Here is a 24,738-nt window from a genome sequence, read left to right as displayed (position 1 = left end):
ATTTTGACTGTTTGGAGAGGAAGGTATAAACCTGGCTTGAGAATTTTTACGAACTTTGAGGGCCTTAAATATAAGACGATGAGTGGCTTCCGTCCTCTGCTGGGCGGCAGTGGGCCACAGTCGAGGGCTTGATTGAGGCTTGGCAGGCGTTTCAACGGGGCAGAGTGTGGTGAAATGTGTTGAGGACAAAAGGCGCTTTTTGCATTCTTACGCAGAATTGAGAGTTAATTTAACAGACTTTGTAATTGTATTGTCCTAGTATAAGAACAAACCCCAAATCGTCAGGGCAGGGACAGATACTTACTATATAGGAACTACGCTAATAAATCAACTGAAAGCGTTTTTTTATCGTGACTCTGACATGTCTCAAAACAAATTCAAAAGGGAAATTTACCTTTGGGAAAATTGCATGTTTGTATCTATTCTAGCAGTTAGCCCTCCTGTCAACGCAATGCATTGGTCTGAATCTCTCTCTCTCTCTCTCTCTCTCTCTCTCTCTCCTCTCTCTCCTCTCTCTCTCTCTCTCTCTCTCTCTCTCTCTCTCTCTCTCTCTCTCTCTCTCTCTCTCTCTCTCTCTCTCTCTCTCTCTCTCTCTCTCTCTCTCTCTCTCTCTCTCTCTCTCTCTCTCTCTCTCTCTCTCTCTCTCTCTCTCTCTCTCTCTCCCCCTCCCCTCCATTTATGCAGTTATTCCCATTACTTTATATGTCTGGGCCTTGATGGTATTTGTTCTGGCAGGAACGGTGTGGTAAAGGTAGCATCTATTTATCCTGCGTTATGATTCGTCAGCACTATTTCTGTCACCGGGCGGGGGGGGGGGGGGGGGGGGGGGGCTTTGGGTTGAGGCTGACTGTCATCGGTCTTATCTCCGTCCTCTCCATGTCGTCATGAGTGCCTTCTCCTCTTGGCTCTCTCTCAGCCCACATTACGCACTGTTGGCTTCCTGCCAAGCAAACCCGCCATCCCCAGAATCCTTTGCCAGCCTGCTATGGGATTTTAGCAGGCAGACGAGGTGGTAACTCTCTGATTCCTGCTTCCTCGTCACATTGTTCCTCCACTTGCTTTCCTACTCCCTCCTTTCCTTCCTTCTCTCTCCTTCCTCTTTCCTCTTTTCCTTCCTTCTCTTTCCTTCCTGTTTCCTCCTTTTCTTCCTCCTCTCTCCTTCCTCTTCCTCCTCTCTCCTTCCTCCTCTCTCCTTCCTCTTTCCTTCCTCCTCTCTCTTTCCTCTTTCCTCCTTTCCTTCCTCCTCTCTCCTTCCTCTTTCCTCCTCTTTCCTTCCTCCTCTCTCCTTCCTCTTTCCGCCCTCCTATCTCCTTCCTTCTCTCTCTTTCCTCTTTCCTCTTTCCTCCTTTCCTTCCTCCTCTTTCCTCCCTCTCTCCTCCTCTTCCGGCCCATCCTGTCTCCTCCTCCCTCCTCCTCTGAGCTGTCCGTGGGTCGTGTCATTTATAGCTCGCTGTGAGTGCTGCCAGCGGTTCATGAAAGCCAACACGATGTGCCTGACGTTTATAGCTGTGCATCACAAGGACACGAAGCAAGTCCTCCTGGCACCAGTCTGGGGGTGGGGCTCTGGTGTGTGTGTGTGTGTGTGTGTGTGTGTGTGTGTGTGTGTGTGTGTGTGTGTGTGTGTGTGTGTGTGTGTGTGTGTGTGTGTGTGTGTGTGTGTGTGTGTGTGTGTGTGTGTGTGTGTGTGTGTGTGTGTGTGTGTTTTAGCCGGTGAGACGTCCCTTGTAGCTCGTCTAGTCTGGACAGGAGGCGGTGGAGTGAGCAGGACCTCTCAGAAGCGCACCGCAGAGTCCAATCACTCCCCGGGGTGCGGACCAACAGAGGGGGTCATCCTCTCTGATGACTTCCCCCTGGAGGGGGGCGTGGTCGGGCTCAGCTGGAAGGGGGGGATCTGTTTCTCCGTGGTGTTACATCCAGGTGCACGATTTGGATGCTCGTGCACTTCTCTCTCCCTGTCGGGAGGTCTGCCTGCTGTTGTTGTTGATCCGCCCACCTATTGGTTCCCTCGGCAGAGGAGAGGACGGGAAGTTTATTTAAGGAAAGGGATTGGATGGCATCGACCACACTGCCCCAGCGGAAAGGCCGTGTAGGGTTTCTGGAACCAGCAACCTTTTAGGAACAAACTCATCACTGTCGCTTGTCATGTGGGAGTGGGCTGTTGTAAACGACAATGAGATTGGTTGTTTTGTCAAATCTGCTTTACATTTTACATTTTACGATGCGTTATGGATTGCAAATCTATGCTTAGGACAGAGAACTGTCGAACACCACTCTGGAAGCTGGTCTCATGCTCCACATAAACAGTGTTGGTGCAGGGAATGTGGCTGGTATTGGAAGGATTGTGAGGAAGGTGCAGGGAAAACCTTTTTAGTTGGAATCTCCATGGGAGACTCTTCGATTTCCCGGTCCCTAGCCATCTGTCGGAGCGCAGGCCGGTGATGGGCCCTCCTTCCGGGCAGCGGTCGTTACTTACACACAGAATAAGCTCAGGGTTGGTTGATTTCTACTTGGTTTAGCTAATGGACCAGGCTGTTATTGACCTGGAGCCAGTGAGGCTACACCCTGTCCAAGCGCAGGGGCTAGGACCAGACGCATTTGTCACCATGCCAACGAAACGGCAACAATTCAGTGTGTTGCACAATTCAGATTTCATGATTCAAACGTGTTTTACTATCATGTCTGTCTGTTTGTCTGTCTGTGTCGGTCCGTTCTGCCATCCTTCTCTCTCTTCAGCTCTTTTTTTTCTCTTAATCCCTCTCTCTCTCTCTCTCTCCATCACTCTTTATCTCAGTGTAGAGTCCTGCCGATTCAGCATAATGTGGTGGCATTCGGAAATGGGTTGCCAGCAAGTTAATGTCTCACACATACACACACACACACACACACACACACACACACTCATGCTACCAGAATAGCATCGTGCTAGTCCAATCTTGCATATTGGTGCATGGGTGTGCACCGTTCAAATAAAGACATTTATACGTCGCAGTGAACATGTTTGGGTAAACTAATGTGCCCTACTGTGTTTGGTCAAGTAACCTTTTGTTGCATTAATGACGATGGGGTTCATGAAGATGCACAAAGCGTATTGGTTTTGATTAAATAAAATGTTAAACTCTGGTGCAGTGATGACTCTCGCTGATTTGTGTAGTTTGTGCGTACTTAAAGTCTGATAGGACTTGAGACCTTCGCTGTGATGGATGTTAGTGTACGGTGATTTGTCATCCGCTTGGCTACGTAGTGAAATAGGCTCCCGCCATGAAATAAAAGCTTGAGGAAGTCGAAAGACTGACAATACCTGAGATCGCAATGGACTGGATGGAACGTATTTTTCGGACATTAGAAGAGAACATTAGAAGTAAACTCGGATTTATGTTGTCCATAATGTAGAAAAGTGATTGTGAGTGAGAATTCAAGAGGTTTTAAAGACGGTTTGGTTTCTTCTCATTCCCAGACCCATGGTTCTCAGGCTATCTCTTAGCTGTGTGTTTCAGCGCGTTGCCAGCTGGCCCGAGCGTCGCAAGGCCTCCCACCTGAGAGCCAGGGAGACGGCCCGAGGGCTGGTCCCACCCCCGCTGATTTGGAAAAGGAAACCCCCCCCCCCCCCCCCCCCTTCCATCATCCAGTCAACCCTCATTTCCTGCCTTTCAGGTGGTCTCTGTCCCTGCCACTGGTCCAACAGTGAGGATGCGTGTGTGCAGACATCATTCTCATTCACACCGTACTTTGACTGGCCTACGTGCACGTACACATGCATTCATTACATGTGCAGGGATTTACTGACGGAGGCACATGAAAAGCGTTTGTATGCACTAGTGCACACACACGATAGGCGAAGAAACACACGCAAGATACTACGTTCTCATCGGGTGTGTGCGGGCCCATTTTTCACCCTTGCTGCTCTAGGCTCTTGTTTTGCTACAATCTATCAATTTGGTTTTCAAAAAATCCAACATAACTTTATTTTCAACGGGACCATAAGCATAGACGAAGGAAAGGACTGTTCTTCTCGCTTGAAGCAATTGTTGTTAATTTTACAACTTCCGCCGGGACCCAGAGACATTCCCTGAAGCTTGGCTAATCGGTTCAGCCGATGATTGTATATAATCATGGCCTCAACATGCACTACAATGAGCGGCATCATCTGAGATAATGCTGATGATTTAGCCCCAAAGCCCAACCCATCTGCGCCGTACCCTTTAACACTAGCGTGTCGCGATGGTCTCACCCCTGGGAGATGATGTATGGCCGCTATACAGGACCAGCCTGGAACGCTATAGCTCCCGGTGCCTGATCCTCCCAGACGCAACGTGTTTTTGTGTTTTCCTTCTCTCCATGTGTTGCTATAGGTCTTGTATACCTCAGGAGACGTCCCGGAATAGCTTAAAGTGCTAAACAAGCAGCAGTGCAGACGGCTCATTTAGCACACCTTGCCTCGACCACGTGCTTAGTGACGGTCGATGCTACATACGGGTCTGCTGTGAGATCCGGGAAGAGATGAGGACCTGTTGTGAAGCACGGAGAGCTTTGCTCACTGTGATGGCAGGTTTTGATGAACATTGCCAGGGAAAACATTGCACAGCCATCAATGTGGACTTCAGATGTGTATATTATTGTGCATCATCTATATTTTATAGTCAACGCAAAAACTAAAATAAATGGTAACGGCAGCGGCAGAACATTTAGTATCACCATGAATGTTAGAACAACGTGTTGCCATTTCTTTAAGTTGATAAGATGCTCTAATCTGTTGTGACCGTGACCTGTTGACTTGTTTCAGCATCTAACAAAAAACTAAAACAGAAGAGCGTTCTTGGCCCAAACACTGCCTTGGTAACACTAACCCGTGAACCCATGGGTTCCCCACTGCCGGACTGCAGATGGATTGATTGTGTCACTGAGAACATCCCGGGCGGGCATCTCCTCTAAAGCCTTGAGACAGGCGCTCAATATGGCCAGTGTTCCCGGCCGGGGGGGGGGGGCGGAAACTGTGGGGGGGTGACGTGGCACTGCATGATGCTTCTGGAAGGCTGTAGACGGCGGGCCGCACAGTCACCAGATGGAGACTGTTTACGGGAAAAAAAAAGAAGACCGCCAGGGAGGGGCTGACATTGCAGTGACCTCCAAGCGCTGCGTCTAGCTTGGTTTACCTCTGAGCGTGTGACACACACACACACACACACACACACACACACACACACACACACACACACACACACACACACACACACACACACACACACACACACACACACACACACACACACACACACCACAATAATTGGATTATTCTGTCCGTTTGGATTGGTTTAGGCAAATTGTTTGAAGAAGCGCCCCACTCTCTAGTTTAATTAGGTGCGCCGCTTTCCCACTCTGCAATTGAATCCCCCTCAAAAACGGTGTACAAGCGCTGCCTCTGATTGGCCCAATCGCAGCAGCAGCATCACATCGCGGTACGACGGACGCCAGCTGCAGGCGCCCGCACGGCAGAGACGGATGGCCTGTACGTCGTCGACATGCGCACTGTACCCCCACAACGCGCCCACCTTCCCCTCTCCCTCCTCAGCCGCAGCCCCGCTCTCTTGCCTGAGAGAAGCCCAGAGATGCCCTCATGCCTGGACGCGGGGGTGGTGGGGGGGGGGGGGGACACTTACGCTCTTATTCAATCGCGTGGACTTAAGAATTAATCATCAAAATGGATTACGGCTCAGATTTGACACTGCGCTCATGCAGATCTCTGTAATGTGATGGGGGCTTGATGCGTTTGCTATTAACTAGCCTACTAATCCTCTGTGAGCCTGTGCGCTGGTCGAAAATATTTATTGATGTTGGGGGAGGGGGGGTGGGGGGGGGGCGGGGGGGGGGGGGGTGGGGGGGGCAATGCAGTATGTGTGTCTGCAGGGTGTGGCTGGAGATAACTGATCTTTATGTGGACACTCACTTCCTACCGCATACAAGCACACACACACGCAGGCAGTAACGTGCACACACTCAGTCAGAAACGTACACGCACACGCACACACACACGCACACGCACACACACGCACACCCACACACAGACTCACTCGCACTGACTCGCACACGCACACTCTTCCTGTTACAGCCAGCAGACGCCACACTTTCCAGGCGCTGTGCTTCTGAAAAAGAACAGAAATAATCCTAAATAGGCCAAGCTGTTGGGTACAGATGCTTCCCCAAATACACTGTGTTCCAATTTGGTCTTGTTGTTCGCTGCCTACCTACCTACCGGATAATTGACTCGGGTCCCAGTGAAGCCGCTTGGGCTGCAGCCAGGTTTTAACCCTATAGTGGAATGCTGTCCCCTGGGGCACACTGTGCCCGATGCTGAACGAGTATTTACTCAGCTGATCAAAGCCCCCCCCAGGAGGCCTGGGTTTGCAGGCATGGATCCTCGGATCAACGAAAGGCCGGCTCGCAAATGCAGAGCGCGCACACGCACACACAAAGGCAGAGTGATCCTCAATTAATTTGGAGACATTTAAGTAGGCGTGAAAGAGTTGCAGTAGCCGGAGAACTCGCGAACCTCCTTTTATTTCCGCATCGGAGTCCCGTGTGTACAGAAGCATCGCAAGGCTTCACCTGGTGTTCTTAGTCCTATTACACGCAAACACAAGCATACACGCACCTGTGTCAAGAAACTACAGTTATGTGGCCTTTCCACACAACCGTATGCATTCGCAAGTGCATGGCTTGCACACATTTCGTATGCATGCGTCTTGAGCGGGAAAGTCACTCAGAAGACCCCAGCCAGCCAGGCTAGGGCCAGCCAGCCAGCTGGTGTGCTGGCTGGCTGGTTGGTGTGCTGTAGGGAGGCTGCTGCCCCCTGGGCCTTCAGACAGACAGACAGGCGGGAGCAGGGTGGGGGTGCAGTGGGGTCGGGGCGGGGCGGGGATTGGCAATGGGTGGATTAGCAGCCAATGACCCCCAGGGAGTGAATGGAGCAGGCACTACACACACACACACACACACACACACACACACACACACACACACACACACACACACACACACACACACACACACACACACACACACACACTTACTTTTCCTCTCCTGCTCTGAAGGTGTGTGTGTGTGTGTGTGATACCTTGATACATTAGTTCCGAAAGTTAGTTACACTCTGTATCTCTGACATGAATATATACATCATCCACTGACGTAATATGGCGCCTTGGTTTCAGAGATTCTGCACTATATTTTGGACCAGAGAAAAATTTACTAATTTAGCAACTTTGGAGGTGGTATGAGTCTGTGACATTTATCCCTAGTGAATGTGTGAACTGACTCCTTGTCAGATACGATAGTTTATTCTGTGTTCTCTAGTAAAACCTAGTTTCGGATGAATCCAAAACTAAATCAACTAAAACACATTTTGGATAAATCTTTTCACACTCAACCGACCAGTATGACGATAATATATCAGCAGATTAATTCCAGTTGAGAAAAAGAAGAAATAGATTAGACTTGGATTGCAAAAGGCTCCGTTCTAGGTATCTGCATCTCATAAACGCTATACATAATAATATAATCACTCAATAATAATATTCATATAATGCCTTTCAGGGTCCCTATGGTGCTGTACACAGGACACGAAACAAACATATAAAGGGATAATGTCTTTGGCTCAGGGACAGGTAACGGCTGGTGACGGCGTGTGTTCCATCCCCCTGCGTGCGCCCCATCCCCCTGCGTGCGCCGTGTAGCGAGGCGCGCTCTGAGCGTTTGTGCGGAGCTTTGTGGGGAAGTGGTTCTAATCCGCCATCTCCCAGGGGAGACGGGATCTGTCGCCGCGGCCGGGAGTTACACCATGTCTGGTGGTTCCCCTCCCCGTGCCGGATTAGCACGGCCGCTCCGAGCGCAGCGGAGGCGGGCTCGAAGCACGCTGGACACGAGGAGGTTGGGTCGGGGGAGGGCTGCGTTACAGGCCGCGATTGTACAAGCAACCACTTTCACTACGGGCACTGTTCCGGCTTAAAAACATATTTGTAGTACGTTATGATTTGGTTTCCCCCCCCCCCCCCCCTACTTTTACACAAGACTCTCTTCACAGTGGTGTTATCATAGTACAAACGCAGGCGTTGATTTTAACACCTGCGCGCGCACACACACACACACACACACACACACACACACACACACACACACACACACACACACACACACACACACACACACACACACACACACACACACACACACACACACACACACACACACACACACGTGATGTCTTATTTCCATCAAGGCACCTGTGACTGTGTGACGGATGGTTTAGTGCAGGGTCTCCTTTAACAGGAGTAACACGATCTTGTCTATTCGAGGCACAGGGGCCACTCAAGAAAGAATCCATTGCCTGTTAGCAGAGGCTCACGGTAGCAGGCAGGGTATTCCCTCCACTAACACCGCACACGAGTGGAGTCTTGTTCACGACAAGGAGGGGACACGACAGCAGGGAGATGAACATCAGCAGTGACAGGCAGACGACCTCCCCGATGGCACATGTTGAGCCCTTTAAAGCTCTTTATATTCAAGGACAAGACGATTTAAAGAGAGATTTGTAGGACGTATTGTAACTGCAACCGCACCGAATGCCTTATTTAGCACCAGAGGTCCTTCTGGGACACCGAGGGCTGTACAGGATTTTGTGTGTAAATTAGATGACAATTCGCCCGAGTTCTCGTCCTTTTGTTTGTTCCAAATGTGGGCACACACTGTGACTGTGTGGATCCACACGAGTCGGTCGGGAAGCGCGTCGTACAATCGCGTCTTTTCAGCTGCGCTGGGCCCAAATAGAGAAGCCGTTTTACCGTGGCACGACATGAAAGGGTTCTATCCGTTTTGTACTCCAAGCTGTGTTCCTCTTTTCACTGTACGCGCTTGTGGAGGACCGAGGCATTGTGCTTGTTCTCCCACTGTGTTGACACTGATGTTCCTAAGGAGGGTTCTCCCATTCCGTGGAAAGAGGGGGAGCCTGCCAGAGAGTGAGTCAAGGTCCAGCTCGGCTCAGGGCAGAATGGGCTCACCTCACCCTCTCCCTCTCTCGCTCTTTTCCATCTGTCCCCGCCATGAATGATTCAAACGGGCCGGTTTGGTTTGGCAGAGCAGCCCCCGTGCTTAAGAGCTCGCCTTTTTGACCTTTTGGTTTGGTGACTCTTTAGTGAGCATTTGCAACGTCAACTACCAAATCGGTACAGAACGTACTAACCGCAGTTCAAAAGCCAAGACTTAAATATAGGCATTTTCATCTAAAATTAAGTTCTGGCAAATTGCACCATTGGATTGGGAGTTGAGGTTGGGCAGAATGGCAAACCAGACCCTTTTACCTCACTGAATGAATGAATGGTGTGTGTGTGTGTGTGTGTGTGTGTGTGTGTGTGTGTGTGTGTGTGTGTGTGTGTGTGTGTGTGTGTGTGTGTGTGTGTGTGTGTGTGTGTGTGTGTGTGTGTGTGTGCACGAGAAATGTTCCCATCGCCTCGGGAGCGTCCGACGTGGACCTTTCGTACCTCGCCACCGGAGCGGCAATCTGTTTGTGGAAAACAACCATATTCCCCCTGACTGAAACGCTCAGCGCCCCTCGCTAATGGAGAGGAGGCCTCCCGCCGTTCCCCGTCTGTCCCAATCCACCTGTCCCGCACAACTCTTCTCCTTCCCTGCCTCCTCGCAGCCTACTCCCTCTCTCCTCCCCCCGCCGCTGCCTCCAGGTAGTGGAACGCTGATAAAAAAACAAACGGGAAGGATTTTATGAGTCGGGAAAGCTGCAAGCGACCGTGCCAGATACCGCTTATTTTTGATCCGGGCTTTGCGTGCAGCGGCCGTGTGTTTGGAGAGAGGACGGATTTCCCCTCTCCGTCTGGCAGGGGGGGGGTTGGCTGAGGGGGGCTTGCTGGAAGGGAGGGGCGGTGGTGACACTGCTGTGTGTCGCTGACTCTGAGCCGGGCCAAGATCTGTCTGTCTGTCTGTCACACGGAGGGCTGGAATACAAGCCCCGACGCACGCTGTCCCACTCGACTCCAACCTCCCCCCCTCCGCCCCTGAGTGACACCCAAACCACTGTCTCTGGGATGATCCCGTCTCTCCTCGAGTGTCTTCCAGGACATGAGTGACTAATTCAAGTGACACCGCCTGGAATTACGCGTGCGGTTCATCCGTCCTGTGTTGTGTTTCCGCGTCGGGGCCCTCGGATTTACATCGGGTCCAGATGTAAGCTTTTGATACGGGCTATTAGGGTGGACCCACGTGTGCGTGAATCAGATCATAATTATGGAATGGGATCTCCCCGGGTTGAGTTAAATACTTCTTGATTAGTCTCTGGGCTTTGACCTGATGCTGGGATGCTGTGTAAACTCGCGCAGAGATTTGCCTCCTGGCATGTATCTACTGCATCAGTCGTTGGGAATTTGATCATCACCGTGATTTGAAGACAATGGGGTATGGCTGTTAGAGTGCACCTTACTTGCATAAGATAAAATATTGCCAAGGCAAACGGATGGGGAGAAAAAATGTGAATAGATGCTTCAGGATTTCTGGGACTGTGCCAAAATGCCCAAATCATGCTTGTCAGCCATTCCAGTCTTCGTAAAATGGGGAGGGAAATATGATATTATCTTGTTGGTGGAAAGTCAAAGGAAGTGAAGTCGGCCAGTGCGGCCACCTACAATTACTAATCATCATATTTTTTTGGCATTCGTTGTTGAATCTATATTGGGTCATAATTGTTTTTTGGACTTCGATTGCAATATGTGCTGTGTGATGCCGAGAGAACATTTGTTTGAAACACACAAATCCTAAATTGGACATCCAACGAGCCCTTCTGAGTACCCTCTGTCCATGCAAGCCTTTGTATTCTCTGTGCATCGTCTGCTCCACAGTCTGCTCAATAATGGACCATCGAATGGCTAGTGTTTATGTTTATGCATGGATGCTCCAACTCCTCCATCTCTTTGATTCTTCTCAGACGGCATTACGACGGAGAGGGAGCAGGGAATCATTCAAAGACAAGAAATCTATGAGTCAGGTGAGAGAATCCCATCAATTTGCTCCCCTATACTCTCGCCACCCCCCCTTCAGCTTGATAAATCATGTGAAAGACCTGATTTGCGATCCTGTGCATTAGGGCTGCTCGATTATGTAAAAAATCCTAATCATGATTATTTACAATTTTACAATATTGAAATCACGATTATTCAAATGATTATTTTTGAGTTTGAAAGCATGATGTATTTATTCATAATTTCTACAAAAAACACTTTGTAACTGAGAACTTTGATATTTCCCCTTAAAAAAAGAAGTTTTCAAACGGAAAACGTTCAAGTAGAAAATGATGTACCAAAATGTATCGAGGTGTTCTATATTCTCAATCTCTATAAAAAAATGTAATCGTAGTTTGGAGATTGTTTGATCCAAAAATCGAAATCACGATTAAAGTTTGATTAATGTCACAGCTTTACTGTGCGTTCCTTATCGATTTCTCCCCTTTCTCTCTCATTTCCTTCCCTACCTCCGCGTCTCTCTCCTGTGTCCTCCCTCACCCCCCTACCAGGAGGACAGCGCAGACCTCCGCTGCCAGCTGCAGTTCGCCAAGGAGGAGTCGACGCTCATGAGGAAGAAGATGGCCAAGCTGGGCCGGGAGAAGGACGAGCTGGAGCAGGAGCTGCAGAAGTACAAGTCGGTGTACGGCGACGTGGACAGCCCCCTGCCGCTGGCCGAGTGCTCGGGCGGCGGCCCCCACAGCACCCGCGAGGCGGAGCTGCGGCTGCGCCTCAAGCTGGTGGAGGAGGAGGCCAACATCCTGGGCCGGAAGATCGTGGAGCTGGAGGTGGAGAACCGCAGCCTGCGGGCGGAGAACGAGGACATCCGCTGCCAGTACGAGCGCGACTGCTTCGGCCGCGAGCCCTTCTCCAGCATGCCGTCGTCGCCCTACGGCGGCGACGCCCTGGAGTCGGCCAACGAGCTGCGGCGCCACCTGCAGTTCGTGGAGGAGGAGGCGGAGCTTCTGCGGCGCTCCATCTCCGAGATCGAGGACCACAACAAGCAACTGACCTCGGAGCTCAACCGCTTCAAGTTCGGGCCCTCCACCTCCGGCGGCGGTGCCACGGCGATCGGGGAGGACGTCGGCGGTGGAAGCGGCGAGGGGGGGTCGTACCGCCCCGGCAACGGGAACGGCGGCGGCGGCAGCGGCCTGGTGATGATGGAGGAGCTGAAGGCGGCGCGCATGCAGATCAACGAGCTGAGCGGCAAGGTGATGAAGCTGCAGTACGAGAACCGCGTGCTGATGTCCAACGTGCAGCGCTGCGACCTGGCCGCCCACCTGGGCACGCGCACGGGCAGCCCCCGCGACAGCGACGCGGAGAGCGACGCGGGGCGGCGGGAGGCCGCCGAGGAAGAGGAGGCGGGGCGGCTCCTCCTCCTGCAGCCCAAGAGGGAGGGGCCCGTCGGCGGCGAGAGCGACTCGGAGGACCTCTTCGAGAGGACGGGGACCACCTCCGGGTTCGGCAGCCTCAAGCCGTCGGAGGGCAGCGAGCTCAGCGCGGCGGCGTTGGCGGCGCGGCGGCGGGAGGACCGCGAGGCGCTGTCCAACGTGAAGCGGGAGGCGGACCGGCTGGGGAAGACGGTGGACCGGCTGATCGCCGACACGGACAGCCTGGTGTTCGACGGGAGGCCGCTGGCGACGGCCGGAGACTCCCCGGACGGGAGCGCGCCGTCGGGGGCGCCCCGGTCCCCCAAGCCGGACCCCCAGGTGCTGGACACCATCAACACGCGCATGAAGGCCTTCCGCACGGAGCTGCACATCTTCATGGAGAAGGTGGACCACCTGGGGGAGGGCATGAGGGACCGGACCGACGACCTGTCGCCCATGCCCCACCTCACCGAGTCCAGCAGCTTCCTGTCCACGGTCACCTCCATGTCCCGCGACTCGCCCATCGGCACCTTGGGGCGGGACCTGACCTCGGACTTCCAGGTAAGTGCCCCATCGATGCCCGCCTGGGATTGGTTGTCCAGGCGCCATACTTTTCATGTGCTTGGATCCCCTCGCAACATTTAGACCTCCTCCCCCTTTTCTCTCGCTGCTTTTTTCACTTGCAAAAAAAAACAAATGGAAAGCAAGAAAGAACGGCTTAGTCGCCCGTATCACGTCAATACGTTAAATTGCCTCTCCCACAAGTGTTGCAGTAAAAGATTGCTGTGTAGAATGCGCTGTAGTACTGATTAGAATATCAACCCCCAAACCATTGCACTTGGTTATTAACATCATCACCTACATATTATCAGACACATAGATAACAATTTGTGCCAGAACGGTATAATACAGTTGCATTGAAAACATGACTTGAGGTTGAACCAAGGATTAAATAAGTAAATTGTCAACATTTTAAAGTCCTATTAAAGCGAGCCTACAAATTGGGTCTAGCATCGGTGTCACTAGGAAACCCAGGGGTATATTTTCAGAATGTGACATTCCATTATGGCTCATTGTAAATGCACCCAAGTATGCAGTCATTACTTGGCCATTGCAAGGCCGCTGAATGTGGCCTCATCGCCAGAGCGTGCAGGTGGAATTAATGACATTGGTATGCCTGGTAGTTGGCGCAAACCCAAAATAGCAACGCGTGCAGGCGAACCCCCGGAAAGAGATCCAGCAGTGGCCGACCGCAGTAGCCCCTGCTTCGGCCGCCCTTGAGCCAACCCAGTTCAGCCACCACCGGCCACCGACCCCCTCCCCGTCCTCCAACCTACCTCCACCACCACCCCCACTGCCATCCCCCCCCCCCCCCCCCCCTCCCCCGCTGCATTCCCATCGGCATCCCCATGCACGCCTTCACAGCCAGCCGCACCACCCCTGCAGCCTCCACCCTTGCAGCCCCCACCCTGCCTGCCCCTGTGCCCCCCCCCCTCTCTCGGCCTCAGCCTTGTCCCCCACCTCCCTGCTGCCTCGCTTCAATTTCCGCCAGAACCCGAGGTTGCTGCTGGGCAGAGTGTCTGGGGGTGTGTGGGTGTGGGTGTGTGTGGGTGGGTGGGTGAGGGGGGGAGTCCTTGAGCCAGCTTCTTCCAGTCGGCTGTGTCACAGTGGGCCGACAGCAGCAGCACCCTGTGATCGACCCAACGCTCCGCCGCTGCGCCGCGTTAGGGTCTGCAGGCGCTCACTCGATTGGTCTGCAACAAGCCGTGGCGCTTTTGTCCACCCGGCTGAATCGCCCGCCGCCATCGCTCACACGCGCCACAACTGCATCGGGTACACTCTGTGGTGTTGCCAAGGCGATGAGGAAAGTGTGTCATGTTTTAAAATAACCAGCGCTCCATTTAAAAAAAAAAAAAAAGGAGAGAGCCCATTCCAGGGTTATACAAGTTTTTGAATGAGCCGCCGATGGAAGAATCGAGCTGGCTGGCCTCGCGCTTTCTGTGTCTCTTTCTTCACGCGGCTTGCTTGCTTCTTGTGTGAGTCAACATGTGAACATGCACATGTGTCCCTGCTGCACGACCGGGCTGTCAACCCCTCGCAAGGCTTCTCCATAAGCCAGATGTTGGATAGTAAACAAAAGGACAATATTCAGAGCTGTAACTCTCACTGGATCAGCCTGCTTGCTTGCATGATCTAGTAAACGGAAGGGTTGTTCTTGATTCTATCCAATGTCTTACATTGTGTCTGCCTGTCATGAGCTGCCAGGAAGTGGTGAGGCTGGTTGGAGCTGGGTGGTTGGGGCCAACCTCTATGTGTACAGGCCTGCTAACGGCTTGCATTTTTTATCGGACCTCTGCCTACCACTGTCTAAAAAGATGAGTCAGAAAAGGCAAAAGACAATCCTGAAGTGATGGCTTCAAGCGAAACAGAAAACCCAAATAACTACTTAAATTGGACTCACGCCAGAGGAAATTAAGAGATTAACGATGCATTTAACGCTTGAAAACAGTTGTTTCGAGCTGGTTAGAAGTCTGTCCAATAAGAAGCTAATAGCTCGGTTCACAATGTCCTGAACCTCAAAGTTAAAACTCCGAACTCCTTTTTTTAGATGTTTATTCTCTGCACTATAAAGAGCAACCTTCTTCATTTTAACGACATGCAGTCAAACTCCAGCTTCGTGCTGTTGCCCCCCCCCCGTATCAGCGCCGCGGCCGCACGGATCTCTGCTCACACTGGTCCAGCTCTGCTGTTTTGCACTTTTGAGTATCTCTCAGCCGTTGGTTTGGACTCATGGATCCCTCATCGCATGCGCTTCATAACCGGAGTTTTGCATTCTTTCCCCCCCCCCTCCCCCTGCCCTCCCGGTTCCCTCTCTTTGTTCCTCCCACTTGTGTTCACCCTCCCCCCCCCCCCCCTGCCCTGCCACCCCCCAGATGTTCCAGCCCATGGTTCTGTTCGTCCTCATTCTCGTCCTCTTCTCCTCTCTCTCATACACCGTCGTGTTTAAGTTGGTCTTCCTCTTTGCGCTCTTCTTCATACTGTAGTCCATTTGTACTTCGTCACGCTGTGTAGTGTCTCCGTTGAACCCCACCCGTCCCCCCGAAACCCCACCCGAACCCTGTTCCCCCCATCCCATCCCCATCACACACAAACACTTGCCACCACCACCACCACCACCACCACCACCACCACCAACTAAGATTCTGTTCTTCACCCATTTTATTATTTCGTTTATTATGGTTTTCTATTGTCGTCGTCCCCCCCCCCCCCCATGCTCTCCTCCCCTGCCCTCCATCCCTCCATTGTTGTCTTCTGTTCCTCATCTCCACCTCACCCCCCCCCCCCCCAAACCACCTACAATCCTACCTGCACCTCCCCCCCCCCCCCCCCCCCACCCACACCTGTGTACTACCCCATCTGTCGTCTCCCCCCTCCCCCGCTGGCCCTTAACGCCAACCCACACTCCTTCTTGTAACCCCCCCCCCCCTCCCTGGATACACCCACCCTACTACCCCTACTACCCCCCCCTACTGTCCCGCCCCTGCACGCCCACCCTCCCCCCTTTCGACTGCCTCCCCCAACCCCCCCCCCCCCCCCCCCCCCCCCCACCCCACCTCACAGTCCGGTCAGAGGGATGAGCTGGAGTGGCGACTAGGACAGGAGCGAGGCGCCGAGCCCCCCAGCCTGAGCCAGGGCGGGGGCCCCCCAGGCGTCCGGGGCGCCCTGTCCCAGGGCAGGGCGCTGGCGGCGGGACTCACTAGGTACCACCACAGGCCCCTGGCTCTGAACGTGGAGGTCAGTGAGCAACACTATCCCTCGCCAAACCTCGTTAACCCCCCCTCCCCCCTTACAGCAGACCTGACACTGGTCTACCCAGCTCAGCAGGAGTGTGTGTGTTTGGGGGGGGAGGAAGAAGAGGGTCAAAGGAGTTCATTGGTTTCTTTACATGGTGATAAAAAACGCATGGGGAAATCACTGATGAGCGGGTGAGGTTGCATTGTTATTTGTGAGTTTGTTTCAGGCCTATGAAAAATAGAATAATTTTGATAAAAGGGATGCATGAATTATACATGACACTTTAATAATACGCCACACTGCGGGAGGGGACAAAAATGCAGTGCTTTGAAAATGTGTGTTATATATATTATACAGGGTAGAACTACAAGGTGAACTCGATTACACGTGCATAATCTCTTTACCTCCTGGTACACTGTTTAAGCATACAACATTTACTGAAAGCAAGAGAAAAAGACAACCTGCCTTAATGTACTCTCTTCAATTACTTTTGGTACTATGGAGGTGCTGCTGTATGCTGTGTATCTCTGGCCTTTTTTTGAAGTTGGAAAGAGGTGAAGATATAAGAGAGCGCCATAGACTTATCTAGTTTGTGGACGCTCCCGCCTCAATGGCATTCTGAGTAGCAAATATTATTGCAGATTAAAAACGATACACTCGATATATGCAGACTGGGTAGCTATAACATTACAAACACAAAAGCTACAGACAAACAGCTAAACTCAACAATGGATAAATATATCGACGGCCAGCGTCCAGCATAAATAAATAGATGCAGAGCTTAAATGAGTCTGAGGTCGAGGTCTAAAAGTATAGAGGACACACTCCCAAGTTGTCCTGTTATGTACACACGAAAAGGAGAGCACTGCTACATCAAAAGGTGTGTGTGTGTGTGCGTGTGTGTGCGTGCGCATGTGTGTGTGTGTGTGTGTGTTGGACGTGTGGACCGCGGTTCTCCTGCACTGACTTGACTCAGCAAATCTAGTCCAGCTCCCTTCTCTTTCTGAGGCATCGCTATCGACCTCTAGGAAGATATTGAAGCAGGAAGAGCTCCGTCTATAGCGATGGCAATGTCGAACGCACATCAGGCTAGATCGCTATCAACCAGCACCTCCCACTCACACACACGCACACACATAAACGCGCACACATACACAAATGCAACCCACGCGCGCACACAAACGCGCATTCAAAATGCTGAGCTCTAAATAAGAGGAGCTTTTTAATCGGACGACCCAGCACTTTGGTCGCTGGCTGTTTCCATCGGAAACACAACTCCCCCTTCATACCGCCTTTAAAGCACTGACACAACCCTGATGCAGCACATAGCGGCTAGCTGGGGTTACATCCACCGCTCCCCACCTGTGCTTCAATGCTGCGCAGTAGAATGTACGGTGAGGGCAGATGATGGGGTGAGGTAGGATTTATCTTTTTAACCACCGTATCCTGAACATTTCAGCGCAAATGCAAAGTCTCGCTTCATCAGGTTAAAGCGCTGTACCCGTGACAACCAGGTTCATGACAGCGGTGGCAACATCTTGACGTATGTGTGGACATTCCATATGCTTGCAGGTTCTTCAGTTAAAAAAAAGATTTTGAACAAAAGAAAACAAATATAATGAAAGCACCGCCGGGCACGTCGGTCGGAGAGGGGAGGTTTCTAAAGCGTTGCTCTGCAGCACACTGTTGTACAGATGGCTCCCCTGTCGTCTGACATTGGGCCCAGACAGAGGTGAGATCAACGGGTTCGTTCGCTGGCAGCAGGGGAGAGGGCGGCCGAGAGAATGCATATTACATCAGGGTATCAAAACTCGGTGAGGTTCCCAACATGCGCTGTTGTCTTCTGTGTCGAGGTCACCGTGGAGGGAAGGTAGTGTTAAACGAGCCACTTTGGTGATGGACGGCTCAGGTGATTTAAAGCTAGTCTTTCGTCACATTAAAAATCCATCTCATTATCAATAGATGGGAATACCGCAGAGTCCAATGACTCTTTTCAGTGTGCAAATCATGAAAGACATAAAAACTATATAAATAAAAAAACCTGTAGGTTTTCATTAACTGTCGCAAGACAATGACATCGTCACTGGCTCTCCAAAGTGTGTGTGTGTGTGTGTGTGTGTGTGTGTGTGTGTGTGTGTGTGTGTGTGTGTGTGTGTGCGTGTGCGCGCGCATACGGGTCGGGGTGTGTGTTTTGCGCAAAAATGACATCGTCTTTGATGTTTGATGTTTCTGGAGTGCGAAACGAGAGACGTACCCTGCAGGGGCTCTCTCCACCAGAAGCTCGGACACCATTATTATCTTTAGCTCATGTCAATTTGCTTTGCTATGAAGTTTGATTTGGTAGGGGGGGCTGAAAAAACCCAGCAAATACATCCTCTGCCTACTCGTACAGAAAGTGGTGACGATGGTGATACCACTCATTTGATTCAGCACCATCTTCCCTCTACGCAGCGGGTGGGGGGGATTAACGCTTTGCTCTGCGGCACAGCTGCGGGACCCGGCGGGCTCGGAGATCCAGTTCCGTGTGGACCACGAGCGAAGACACCGAGGGGCGGACCGGGAGGCCGGGGGTACCCTGCCCCAGGTACGGTACCCCGGATGACATGCACACACGAGGGGCCGGGCAACACAACACATGGAATGACTCACAGGAAATCTGAACGAATGTAGGAGTAGTACTGTAGTAGTAGTAGTAATACTAGCTGTAGTAGGTGGTGGTGGTATAGTACCGGTATTAGTATCCGACTGGTTGTATTTCTACCAGAAGTTATACTATGGTGCAGGTTCTGACAGCAGTGTGTGTGTGTGTGTGTGTGTTGCACATTTTATATGCAAAAATAAATAGATAGATGATAAAGAGATTGAAATTGAATCCTTGCTTCTCCACTTAATATTGTAAAGTGAGGACATCTCCTTTTATGCTTCAAGTCCATTTGTCGTTCATCTTTATATATTCAACAAGTATTTAACAAGTAAACTGCACGCATTGGAGAAATGTTATATAACATGTCCATCTGTACTCGCAATGCAAACAAACCGCAGCAGCTAACCAACAGAGTGAACCGTGTCCCCGCGGGTGGTCTGTCCTCCAGGGCCCCCAGGAGGAGGAGGAGGAGGAGGAGGAGCAGCGGGCGTGCCTGGAGGCCCGGCGCGGAGGCCTGCAGCTCCAGGGCCTGCAGGGCCCCGAGGGGCCCTGGGCCCAGGAGAGGGGCCTGCTGCAGCAGGAGCTGCGTCTCTTCAGGCACAACACGGTCATCTTCTACATGAAGCTGCGCTGGATCCTCCTTCACTGGCGGCTGGACCGCAGGTCGGACCCCCGCGACGAGGTCCCGCACCCGGCAGAGGTGGGTGGACGCTTCTACGTCCATTTAGAGCGGGGTCACCCGATACATACACTCTGGGCACACTGTAGATACACACACTCTAGATACACACACTCGTAGATACACACAGTATGGATACACACACTCTAGATACACTCTAGATACACTCTAGATATACACACTCTAGATATACACACTCTAGATAGGCTCTAGTCTAGATGCACTCTAGATGAGGAAATTGAATTCTGATTACGTGAGCGAAATATCGAGTTTCTACTGCGTCCCCTTTTTTTGATCTAGAGTGTATGGGGGTCCTGGCTGAACGTCTGTGTTTCTTCATTGATTACAATCTAAACTGCATGGACATTGGACAGCATTAAACACGGAGGTCCATGCAAATTATAAAAAGCATTTGAGTTGAAAGCCGCACTTACGGCCTTCATCCCGTGGAGCGAACACAAACCAATCCGGTCACCTCTGTGCTCAGCCGAGGCATTCTACATCCTGCACGCCGACAGCAGGGACTGCTTCTGTTTGGTGGACCTTTGCACCCTCGGCGTCCTGAAGGTGTGGATTCAAAGACCCGCAGCGGGACGAGTGTTAATCAGCCGAGTAGTTTAACTTCAAAGAAGGTCTTCCCCAGCTCCTTATAGTTTAAGGATTAATGGTTCTCTGCTAAAGAGCATTGACAGTTGCACTCTCGCTGCACGCTGTTCGTTCTGTGATGTCAGTGGACTTGGCGCTAAAAGGGTTGAGCTCCATCTCAAGCACCAGCCTGTCAGCAAAAGGCAGGGGTCTGTGTTCTCTTCACTGCAACGCCTCTGCCATCCGTCACCGTTATCATGCTGGTCTCTCCTCCAGTATCGGCAGGAAGTGGGGCGCTATGGTCGCTGGTTAGAGAGGAAGTATGTTTCAATGCGGGTGCCATTGATTTGTCTTTTTTCGGTTGAGCTTTTCCGATCTATTCTTTAGTTTGATTGGGCGGTGCATCAATTCCCTGGTCGGGTTAGGTCTTTGGAGATGTGGTTCATTAAGCTCAGGGTTTTGCCAATCAGGATGCGTTTTAATGGTTTTATTGACTTCCTCTTGCATCATGAGGCTGCTGAACTTTCTGTTACCTCCTCTTATCATGGATAAATGATACATCATTTTAGAACAATTTAGTATGTCGAAAGTGGGTGAGCATAAATGGCGACCTTGGAAACAAATGTACTACATGAAGCTAAGCCCCTGTTTAAGCAAAAAATTCAATAAAAATGAATGATCTGAGAAGTTGTGACAGTCGTAGAGGTTTTAGAAAAACAGGACAGGTTTCCATAGGCGTGAGAGTGGAGGGGTGCCAACCGTCAAATCCCACGTCACACTCTTTTAAGCTAGGGTGTGCAGCAAATGGGAAACGCCCACTCTGAAAAAGCGGTTTTAGCCAGAAGTACCCCTCATGAATTTCATGGTAGAATAATGTTAAACATTTTAGTTTTTAACACTTTGTGAAACCCAATCAGAACTGTTAAAAATAAGGGATTCTGGGGCCGAGTACTCTTTTTAACGAAGATGTTAGACTTATGTGATATCGGCTGTATCTGCATTGGGGTTAAATGATTCTCTCCACTATTAGACGGTATGTTATACGGGGCCTGCTTTGCAAGCCGTGGTAATGAACCTGTTGTGTGGATGTGTTCACAACGACGACTGCTCCTCCCGTCTCCACACGCCGGCTCCAGTTTGAGAAGATGGAGGGCATCCCGGAGCTGGGGGGGCTCTCTGAGCAGGCAGAGGAGGGGACGGCCACCTGGGACCGACAGAGCACGCCTCGGACCCCAGGGGGCGACGTCCCCGACCAGGGGCCCGCCTTCCCCGACCCACAACAGCATCAGCGACAGGTAACGCACTCACTCCCTCGCACAAACACGCACGCACGCTCGCTCGCACGCACGCACGCACGCACGCTCGCACGCACGCACGCACTCAGACACTCAGACACACACACACACACACTTTGCTTTTCATTGTTCAGAGAAATGTGAGGAATTACCGAAACACATTATATACATGCATGCAAAAATAATAAAAATAACACAAAATCACACGCAATTCCATACAAAGAAAGAATTTATGTATTAAAGCCATTTTTATACTAGATTTATTTTTGATAATTATTATTATCATTGGTTGTGTTTTTCTCATTGAGTGTAAACCTCTTGTTTCTTCTGCTATTCATTGCCACAGTTTGGCACGGTATGCAAATGAGAAGGATGACCTACATAGCTACAGTTGGCGGTTATGGTGAACGGGGGCCCATGTTCACACAAAGGCACGGTCTCCCCCCTAGATCCTACACAAGTGTGTGTGCGTGTGTGTGTGTAGGTCTCTACGGAGCGTTGGTGGATGGTGGAAGGGGTTCGTTGTGATCCCGCCATGCGTTTTGTGTTCGCCGTTCTGACAAGCTCAGCGCTCCGCTTCCCGTCTTGTTTTCACCGGAGCCGAGAGCCCTGTCGCAGTGTTTTGAGTCCACCATGCATTATTGAACGGCCCTAAGTGCTCGCGTTTGTGTGGGGCTTTGATTTGTACAGCGATCTGAGTTCCTCCCCTCCTCACCAGAAAGAAATATACGATTTCCCCTTGTTTTATTTCGGCAACCCGGCTGTTGTACAAAGTCGCCTGGGAGGCCCCGAGTAACGCTACTCAAGTGACAGGTGGGGGACGATAAATCTACGTACCAAGCATTTAGCGCATTAGCGCCCGCGGAGCTAGGACCCCAGCAGATGTGGAGTGTGTGAGGGGACAGCAGCGGTCACACACCCCTGTATCGGCTTTAACTGATGATGACCTCCGGTTCACCCAGGAGTGGCCATGGGGGCTTGGACAAAGGCTGCTTTAAAAGCTGTCTACAGCTAAACGCCTGCTTATACTGATGGCAAGCAAGTAGTTGCGAGCCATCAGTAGGATGCCAAAATCTTAAGACTGTACTATACTATACTATATTCGACAAGTAGCTGGATAACCCAGTTCTGTTTCATACTATTCCCGGTGTCTTCTACCCTTACAAATGCTTTCAGCACGCAACTATGCCCATGCCTATCCTGTTTTCTCTCGCGAGTTTTTCCTGTATTGCAGCCAGAACCACTAATTTAATGATAAGTCACGGACTGGGGGGCGTTTTAGGCCAGAACCATCTCTCAAGACCTTGTTCCCACAGATCCCCGAGAGCAGCTCTCTCTGCAGAAGCACACTGAATGTATTCGTGATCAAGCATACGTGTTTGCTCGTGTTTTTTTTACTTAATCATTTTATTCGCGACTGTTTATGCATCATCTTTGGGCGATGACCACTTCAATACATGCTTTGGATTCAGTTGAGTTTTACCTTAGTTTCATTGATTAGACGTATGGTGTAAGGAGGTGTGTGTGTGTGTGTGTGTGTGTGTGTGTGTGTGTGTGTGTGTGTGTGTGTGTGGGTGTATACATACTGTACTCATTGCCATTTGAATTCTTATATGCTCTCATTTGATTTGCCTTTCATCTTGCTGCTCCAACACCAGAGTTTCCCTTTATGGGATTAAAGGTCCCATGACATGCCACCAGGTGTGAGTGTGATTAGCCGTTACAAGCCGTTTTGAAAATCTGCCGGCACACATCTAAGTGAACACGCCCACTTGTGATGTCATAAGGGGCAGATTTTCAAAACGGCTTGTAACGGCTAATCACACTCACACCTGGTGGCATGCCCCGGGACCTTTACTACCAATAACTCAGAGTTTGACCCGAGGTTGATCCTCGTTTCCTCCCTGCAGTTCGGGGAGAACCGGCGCATGCTGCAGGCGCTGCGGACGCTGCTGGAGGAGTTCCGGGTGGAGGTGCGGGACGAGGAGGCGCGGCGGCGGCAGCTGCAGCAGTGCTACGCCAACGACAAGGCGGCCTGGGAGGTCAAGTGGGCCCAGATGAAGTGTCAGGCTACCGCCCAGGTACGGCACGCCCGCGGCCACCCGGTAGTCACACACTATAGATACACACGATTGTAACAGAGCGCTTGGACACCAGGTTTGCGTTTTCAATACGGAGTCTGTTTATTTCGATCCCGGCAGTCCAACAAAGCATAAGGCCTTAAACATAAATCATAACTCCGCTCCAAGCGGTCCCGGGGTGCGTTCATTGCGATCTCTGGTGGCGATCGCCCGGCAGTCCAACAAACCGCAAGTCCTTAAACATAAATCAAAATTCTGTGGGGAAACACTGCTTCAGGGATGACATATTAATAAGCAGGCATACTTATGTATGACTGGATTTATAGGTTTTGATACTTTGCGGTAAAAATGGCTCTCCTGTTGTCTTTGTCCTGTCAGTGCGGCTCTCCTGAAAAAAATAGTGAATACCACTGCTCTAGATACATGCTAGATGCACGCACTCTAGATACATGCTAGATACACACACTCTAGAGACACTCTAGATGAACTCTAGATACACTCACTCTAGATAAACTCTAGATACACACACTCTAGATACACTCATTCTAGATAAATGCTAGATACACACACTCTAGATATACACACTCTATATTGTAGATACACCCTAGATACACACACTCTATATACACACTCTAGATACGAATGCTGAAGATACACACTCTACAGGTAGATACACTCTAGATACAGATGTCTGAGATACACTCTAGATGCACACACTCTACATACACTCTACACACACACACTTTAGATACACAAACACTATATGCACACACTCTATATATGCAAACTCCAGATACACTCTATATACACACACTCTAGATACACACACTCTACACAATCTATATACACACACTAGATACACACTCTATATACACACTTATATAGTATACCCACTCCATAGCTTCCGCCAGGGTCGACTGCCTGAGATGAATTCCTTCTGTTAGCGTCAGACGCAATCATCCACTGCGACTTTACAAGAGCGACCTGTACAGTTTTAGCGCTGTGAGAAATGAAAACCTAGTGCTTTAAAAAAACAACAACGTGACAAAGTGCAGCCTATCCATATGGAACAGAAAAGCAAGGTTATTCCAAAAAGATGGTCTCAGTTAAGGCTTTGCAGTGGAAGGATTGGTAAGTAACCGGCAACATCCTCCCCAACTCTGTGCTCTGTGCAGGAAGACCCCACTATTTGACCCGGGAACAGCCCAGTTTAAGGGGCTGTATTTAGCTCCTCATAGCTG

At 51.0% G+C, this 24,738-nt stretch overlaps 1 protein-coding gene across 5 annotated transcripts in view; it reads left to right on the top strand.

Annotated features, from left to right (window-relative positions):
• Positions 1-24,738, top strand: part of LOC132462881 (microtubule cross-linking factor 1) — a 58,756-nt gene that overhangs the window by 19,103 nt on the left and 14,915 nt on the right. For all 5 annotated transcript variants that reach the window (XR_009526918.1, XR_009526919.1, XM_060058659.1 and 2 more), the window contains exons 4-9: positions 10,976-11,035; positions 11,561-12,979; positions 18,702-18,797; positions 19,306-19,557; positions 21,258-21,416; positions 23,327-23,497. Coding sequence is in view for 3 of the 5 variants with exons in the window: in XM_060058659.1 (XP_059914642.1) it covers positions 10,976-11,035; positions 11,561-12,979; positions 18,702-18,797; positions 19,306-19,557; positions 21,258-21,416; positions 23,327-23,497 (2,157 nt within the window). In the remaining 2 variants the exon portion in view is untranslated. The remainder of the gene's footprint in view (positions 1-10,975; positions 11,036-11,560; positions 12,980-18,701; positions 18,798-19,305; positions 19,558-21,257; positions 21,417-23,326; positions 23,498-24,738) is intronic.

The sequence above is a fragment of the Gadus macrocephalus genome, chromosome 8 (assembly GCF_031168955.1).
Source record: "Gadus macrocephalus chromosome 8, ASM3116895v1".
NCBI classification, from domain to species: Eukaryota; Metazoa; Chordata; class Actinopteri; order Gadiformes; family Gadidae; genus Gadus; species Gadus macrocephalus.
The sequence above is the reverse complement of the archived record's forward strand: the minus strand, read 5'-3'. Positions and strand labels throughout refer to the sequence as shown.